This window comes from Etheostoma spectabile, chromosome 21 (genome assembly GCF_008692095.1).
Source record: "Etheostoma spectabile isolate EspeVRDwgs_2016 chromosome 21, UIUC_Espe_1.0, whole genome shotgun sequence".
NCBI lineage: Eukaryota > Metazoa > Chordata > Actinopteri > Perciformes > Percidae > Etheostoma > Etheostoma spectabile.
Window position 1 is genome coordinate 15,351,882 of NC_045753.1, and position 7,742 is coordinate 15,359,623.

Consider the following 7,742-nt stretch of genomic DNA (forward strand, 5'->3'; position numbering starts at 1 on the left):
ATTTTTTCCCCATGTTTTTGTGTCTAAGATGGGAAACAACAATTAACATTGGTCCAGTATTAAGCGAGATCGCTGCAGTTGGCAGCAGCAAAACAAGTTACAATGTAAGTTAATAGGGTAATTGCCCAGCTTGTATTAACCTGCTTTATTAAATTGTATCTGGTGGGTTTAGCGCCAGCAACTTCAGAGCTGTTACTGGTTAAACTGAAAGGTCTCAAAGAGGTTTTAAAGGTCTATCTCTGAATAGATCCTTTCCATAATGTTGTCAGACACTTAGAATATTAATCTGAGCCTGTCAGTGGCAGAGCCCTTTTTGCAAAGGTTAATACAAGCTGGACAATTGCCGTACTAACTCACATTGTAGCTTGTTTTGCCGCTGCCGACTGCAGCGATGTCGCTTAATACTGGACCAATGTCAAAGAGTGTTGTTCCCATCAGTAACTTTGACACAAAAACATAGGAAAATAGGGTCCAAGTTGAAAAAAACTGTAGTTACCCTTAAATGTCAACCCACTCTATAAGACTCCAACATCAAGCCAAGTTGCCTTTAACTAAGCACTGCTGGATATTTAGCGACTTTGTTGACTTATTAAACAATACAGCAGAAAATGTTCAGATCCATGTTGGATTTCCATTAGGACCCAACATAACATACCTATTTCATAACATGAATAAGACACGCATTTTATTGTTTGTCTGATAGTGTCCTGAGCTTCCGCCTTGGCCCTGGTTCTTGTGGCTGATCCGTGCACTGTACCTTGGCCCTTGTGATTGACCTCTTTGGCGGTGATAACTTTGTTGATGACTGTCTGGAGGAAGTCGTTCTCCCCTGCCACCCTGGGTGAAAAACGGGAGATGTTCAGCTGCTTGTGGCGAATCATGGCGTCATCCAACGCTAGCCTGCAGTACGCACACGACAGGCAAACACCACAGAGAAGAAGAGATGGCAGAGAAAGAGGAGGAGTGGGGCAGAGGAGCCACAAAGTGATGGTTGTGAGGAGGGGAGTGGGGTGAAAAGAGACAGAAAAAGACACACCGAAAAGTGATGCGAATACCGTGACACAAAGCCGCTTGTTAGCAGTTAACAGTAAGGCAGGATGGGTGATGAAAAGAAACACACAGAGAAATCATCGTTTAGGAAATTATGCCCAGTCAGCATTTATAGCGCCACTGGAGCAATGGGAAGCTTGACCTGTCCACAGCCTTTCAATATTTTTAAAGCGGGAAAGTGAATAACTTAAGCTCTAAACTCCATGCCCATTCCCAAACTAACATTCACACTCTGCTTTTGGGAGAAAGCAAAACGTAAAACATAACATCATGTTTTGTTCTCCGTGGGGCTTCAGGTGTAGAAAGTACCAAACTAATTGAGATGAGTGACGTACAGAGCATAAGAAGTAGCATATGTGATCTGAGAAGCACCACATGTGTGGCAGCTGTGAGAGAAATGTGTGCAGTGGGCGGGGATGCCATCTGCAGTATAGAGGAATATAAACAAGCAGAAGAAGTAGAGCATGGAGAAGAAGACAGTGGTGATGTCAGCATGGAGGAATCAGTAAAGGATCTCTGTCACTTAGGGCTCCAACCTTCAATCCAAAACCAATCCAAGCAAGGAAGTAGAATAAGGACAGTAGAAGTGTGTACATTCACAAACATTTTAGGAGAAGAGGAACAAGACAGGTTCTCCCTTACATTTGAAAAAAATAAGCTTTCTGAATGTATTTGGATCTAAATTGTACCGAAGAGTTGGACACAGGGAGATGTTGAAAAGGTATTCAGAACATGGTGGATAGAGGAATCTGATTTTATGATCATTATCAACAGTCTAGTTATTTTGACTTTAGATTAATGGATTCAAAAAATGTAAGAAAATTTGATTTGATATTTCCAAGGTGATGTCTTCAACACGCTAGTTTTGTCTAACTTGCAGCAATGATATTAATAAAAAAAGTTGCATTTGAGAAGCTGCAATCAGAGAATGTTTGGCATTAAATGGCTTAAATGATTAGACAACTGCTATGGCAATCAATGAATCGATAATTTTGGCACAAGGTAAAACCTTGCTACAAAATCATTATCTCTTATGCAAGTTGGTTTGATTCCAGGCAAAATGCCAGAGATGAGCTCAGTCTCAGACTGTGGCGGAGTGTCTGGGACAAACAAGAACAAACAAACAATTTTAGCAAGATTTGATCTATCTAGACCATTTCTGAAAGCTATGTCCATTTCTGTTTGGATGCCAGGAGTCTATCCAAATTACAGCATTACATCAATCCACCCCTAAATGGCTCCTTCACTTCCTGCCTCTGTTGGCCTTGAAAACACATGCAATTAAAATTTGGTGGCAAATATTCACAGTTGGACATATATAATGCCTTGTAGAACCTGTTCTTCTCTTTGCACTGTAAGGCTCCAATTTCCATGATTTATGCTCGCAGATAAAACCGTTAAGTGAGGTGATCTGCCAGCTAAACTGCCTGAATCTGAAGCCTTTCCAATTATGCAGAAAATCACGTTAAGAAAAAGGTTACTCTGGCTCTAGACGCAGTCCTACGAGAATGGCAGCAGTTAATGAGATTGCCTTAATTGAGTCAGCAGGGAATAAGGCAGCACTACTGTCTTAAAGCCCCGCTAATCAGCTGTCGTGAATTCAAGACTTTAAAAAGATAAAATACAAAACGCTGCGTACCAGATATCCTGTACACACTCAAAATAATGGAAAAAGGTGTAAGAGCAGAACTACATCATCTTTGCTATTTTATGCAACATTACACAAAGCTTAAAGGAACTCCATGCTCCCTTATGTGTGAATGTGATTTATTTTGTGCAGCTGAACTATCCACTTACGGCTGAAATGGGATAAAGTGCTGCTTGTCCTCATCGTCCATTTTGCCCGTTATGATGTCGGTGACATCCATTACTGTGGAAAAACAAGAAGAGAGGGTTAAAACATTCTCAAGGCCTGCAGAATATGGCATGTCTGCTACGGATAACTGTATGGCAAGGACACATCAGGCAGGGAAAGCAGCCAATGTTGGCTCTTCTTCAATGAGCAATAATTAAGGCAGATGTACAGCTACGACGGAAAAAGCACAGGTTGTGCCTATTTCAGGTAAAGTCAACCTTGATTTCTGCGACCTGCATAGTGGTCGCACATGCATATAAAAAGGACTATGAAATCTCTGATGTGAATTTAAAAACACATTTAATGGTAAAAAGTGATGATGGAATATCATCTAAAAAAGTAACTTAATCCACAAAGACTACATTCTTTTTGATGACCTTGAGTGGTTTAACCTCTCAAGCTGCTGCAGTGATGGACGCTGTGACATCATGGTTGTATATGCTGTAGTTACACTTCTGACCACACCAAACCACTGCTGTGTGTTGTTAACTAGACCGGGCTTGAAACTTTCAACAAAAGAGGGAAGCAAAACACTACTGTTTCAGTCTGGTGTAAAATTTCTTTTTAAATGTCTTTACAGTAGTTACAGCAGCGTACATAAGTAAACCTTGAGGTCTAAACAAGCTATAAGAGTATTGCTGTAATTGTAATTTATGCTAAATGGGGTGATGTCCAGTAACACCGCTAGAATAATGTCTACAGGGGTTCCAAAGACACAATGCATAAACAACTTTCTATTTGCCAAACTTGCAAATTTGCAGGTTTAATTTGATTAAAGATGAACTTTGACCAACGAGCCAGATGCCAAAACAGGAAACACATTCTTGAATTGGCACCAACTGAAGTGAATGAGAGTAGGAGCAAGTACACAGTACACAGTATGGCTAGTGTGACAGTCCTTTTATTCCATTACCCTAGATGTCTGATGTCAACCATATAAAGCCTGTTATAACTGTGTCTTTAAAAAAGAGCAAATCTCAAAAATCAGGCCCTCTTTCATGCTGTGTACTCCAGCAATGGTGATAATGTCTAAAGATGATCCGTCATAAATCAAACTGTCATTTACATTCTCTTCAAGTGGCGCTGGGAAAAAGACACTGAAAGAGGGGTATAATTTCCTCTGTTGGAGAACTGTGGGCAAAACGCCAATCTAATTAGTTTACGATATGCCTGGCAGCTTGGCAACAGGAGATAAATCACACAAATTTTTCTTTCCACTTTAACTGGATTTCTATGAATTTTAGCCAAAAGCATTTACTCTGGGGAAAGACTTGTGTACAATACTTACTGTAAAGGGTAAGGCAAAACAAGAGATCTGTTGTCTCTGATCTGATCTCACACACATGAGGACATTCATGCATTGCCATGGCTACGAAGTTCTGAGATAATGTCAGTGTCTATGAAACGTAACCTCTGACTTCACAATTCGTGCCTTGCAGCTCTTTTTAGACCAACAGGGTATCACTGAGTCTCTGTGTAGTCTGCTTTACCTGCCACTCCAAAGGGTCTTCTCAGTCCTGACGTCAGCTTCTTGGTGTTGTTGTCTCGTAGCTCCATGCGCCCCACTCTGACAATCTGACACACAAAACTGATCTTCTCTCTCTTCAGATCTTCACTGCCTAAGTCCTAAGGACGGGAAAAAAAAATCAGGTTGCCCCTGGAAACTGAATTTGGATTTAAAGTACCATCTGGCAATAACCTTTTTCCAGGCCACAGCAATGCTGGGGTGCACAACAACAAATGATTGATGGATAGCACCTCCTTAGTTGAAGACGAATTTGTGTTAAGGACAAACTTTTCCCTACAAATTGCTTCAGGATCATCTGTGATTGTGTCCACAGATTCATTTCCTGTGGGCAATATCTTCCAAAACTAGCTAAGTGCTCCCATTGGGTACATGCTGACCCTTCTGCCCTTGGGCTTCCATTAGATAGAGGTGACTGCCTTGGTAAATACATACAGCGAGCCAAGCTCTTTCTGAGAGAGCTTAACAAATAAAGGCTCTGCAAACAGGCTCCCACATGTCTCATAACCTGGCTACATAAACAGTGGGCTACCACAGGCAAGTGTGCACACGCACAAACACAAAGCGACACACATACAAGCAAATACTCACCGTAAAGACGGCCCGCAGATTGTGAAGCTGATCAATGTCTTTCACCAGACCCGAACTTGACCATTTCACCAGGTAGTTTTCACTGTAAGAGAGAGATGACAGAATTTATATCTCTATAATCTGTCTCAGCAATTGCTCATTTTATCGCACGTGTGTGTGTGTGTGTGTGTGTGTGTGTGTGTGTGTGTGTGTGTGTGTGTGTGTGTGTGTGTGTGTGTGTGTGTGTGTGTGTGGTCTCAAAAATCCAAATCAATCTTAGATGGTCCAAAAAGGACATCAGTAGCAGTCTTGAGGCACATCAATTGTAAACTCATCACAACTCAATTTAAAAATACAAAATGTGTTGTCTGCAACAATGGTAAATGTAAAAGGTACAACTAAAACAGCACAAGAAGCCTAAGGGGATCACAATACTAAATCAGAACTGTGAAAGCAAAGCAAAGAAAGAAAAGAGGAAAGAGACAAATAGTGTTGAGTGACTATGCACCCATGGCTTTACCTGATGAACCTGGAATCCACTGGGTCATAGAGTGACATGAGCACCTCTGCATCCTCACCGATCTTACACACCACATTCTTTAGAGTCACAAAGAGGGCAAACGACGGTGTGGAGGCAAACTTTGCTTGCCTGGTCAGATCAATATTCTGCTTCTGAGACTGTTGGAGGGAAATAGAGATGCTGCATTCAATATCGGGCATTCTTCCATAGCTCTTAGTAACACACAGGTAGACCTCGGGCCTGTGTGGAGTTTAAAGAATGAGCCCAGGAGAAGATCCAAGAACACACACCGGGTTATCCAATGTAAGCCACTGTGTCTTTCTGAAAATTCATTATAATACACAGTATAAGAAATTCTGGAATAAAAAGTCTTAACTTAAGCTTGATCTCCAGGACTGCATCTGCAGTAAAAGGTAGTCCACCTTTTACTGCAGATGCAGTCCTGGATTGTATGATCCTTGGACGCCCTTCAAAAATATGCTGGGGCCACATTATTAATATTTATCGCGTTGACCTGGACACTTTCTTATTGCCCATGCATATGCAATAAAGACCTCTGAATGAGAAGGTCACATAAGATGAGACCACATAACTGCAGGGCACTTAGCATCTGACAGTCCTAGATACTGCCAACTGACTTCAGGTGAGGGATGCCACTGATAGGCCAAGTCAAATACACAGGGAACCTGAAAACGCAGTCAAGCGTCTTTGTGTACCAGCAGTGGGCCCATATCCCCCATTTCAATAATGAAGTCGTGCAAATGCAAAACCTCAATTTTAGGTTAGAGTACATGCCATCTGTGTATTTTCTCTGCATTTGACTTGCCTTCAAAACACAAGTCCATTTGTTTGATATTATTGTAGACCGAATCATTACCACATCACAAAATGACAAAAATCAATTCAGGGTAGACAAATGATCGTTGATTACAATTGCAGGGGATATGATGACAACCGTGTTTATTTCTGTTGTTATTTTCAGCCATTACTGTAACTTTTAAAGACATCTAGTTAAACATGGGGGCCCGACCTATCTGAGGTTTATGCTGTGCTAATTTTCTGCACCGTGTTGCTTTGCCAGCGTCTTAATAAACCAAATCTAGCGATCCGAACAGCAGCATCACATCGCCGGTCTGCGTGACCACTAGTTTGGGTGCTGTTCCATTTCTTTAGTCTGTGACACAACAGTGATAATTGTAGACCTATGAAAGAGTCAAACATGCATTTTAGATGAGTGAGATGAGAGCATATCCAGTTGTTTCTCATCCCTGTTTGCTTAGCTTATGTATGGGAATTTTCTACCCCGAAGTTATTGTAAACAAGAATTGTGATTGGGTCAATAGCCCGTGCTAGCAGCTAACCAAAGTACAGGAGAAATTAAAATTTTGATCTGATGATGGTTCTAGATGAAATGTTAAGGGATCACCAACGTCAGTAAAATGTATCCTCTAGGGACCTTGGATACCTGTACCTAATTTCACATTCAACTGTTGAGATATTTCAGTCTGGACCAACCAACCTACACTGACAGTCCTGGAGCCCCATTATTGTAAATAGGGATGGAGGAGACACTACTGCCGAGGAAAGCAGTCTCCAATGAAGACAAATGAGGGGTCATCTCAAACAGTTATTGCATAAAAAGAGAGGTGATAACCCCGTGCCGTGTTTTTTTTTCTAATGCAAAAGCTGTAACTGCATGTTTGACTCTGACTGCAATTTAATGAGCCGGGAATAAAAAGATCAAGGTGTGACCCCATTCAAATCATAATGTCTACAATTTCCTTTCACACAGTGCACTAATGTAATTTTACTTATCTTTGATAGGCTGTCTGAATAAAGACCAGAGTCTAGTTGCAGGTGGAAAAATAGTTTCCAAGAGGAAAGTCCGCATCCTGTCTATCTTTACCTTCTCCTCTTGAATCCGGTCTTCAATTTGTTTGGAGGCAGCCTCATGTGCTCGGAACAGGCTGACGGTGCTGGTGATCTCTGGGTCCAGTATGTTTCCATCTTTGTCTCTGACCACCAGATCGAGATCCAAGTACCTTGCATAAAAATGCCGGAGGGTTAACGAGTGCCAGAAGATGAAAAAAAATACAATAGATTACCGTAAAAGACGAGTGTGGTTGCATTTGTGAAAAATAAAACAGAAAACAATAACTGCATGCTGCCACTCCATTTGCCTCATTTTCTCCTCATATAACATTCCCTCAGCTTCACTGTTT

At 41.3% G+C, this 7,742-nt stretch overlaps 1 protein-coding gene across 4 annotated transcripts in view; it reads right to left on the reverse strand.

Annotated features, from left to right (window-relative positions):
• Positions 1 to 7,742, reverse strand: part of dock1 (dedicator of cytokinesis 1) — a 172,353-nt gene that overhangs the window by 141,094 nt on the left and 23,517 nt on the right. For 2 of the 4 annotated variants that reach the window (XM_032501812.1, XM_032501813.1), the window contains exons 7-12: positions 7,427 to 7,562; positions 5,521 to 5,678; positions 5,022 to 5,103; positions 4,396 to 4,531; positions 2,848 to 2,920; positions 758 to 900 (exon numbers count right to left, since the gene is read on the reverse strand). In XM_032501812.1, coding sequence (XP_032357703.1) covers positions 758 to 900; positions 2,848 to 2,920; positions 4,396 to 4,531; positions 5,022 to 5,103; positions 5,521 to 5,678; positions 7,427 to 7,562 — 728 coding nt within the window. The remainder of the gene's footprint in view (positions 1 to 757; positions 901 to 2,847; positions 2,921 to 4,395; positions 4,532 to 5,021; positions 5,104 to 5,520; positions 5,679 to 7,426; positions 7,563 to 7,742) is intronic. The other 2 variants (XM_032501816.1, XM_032501814.1) reach the window with 1 other exon arrangement.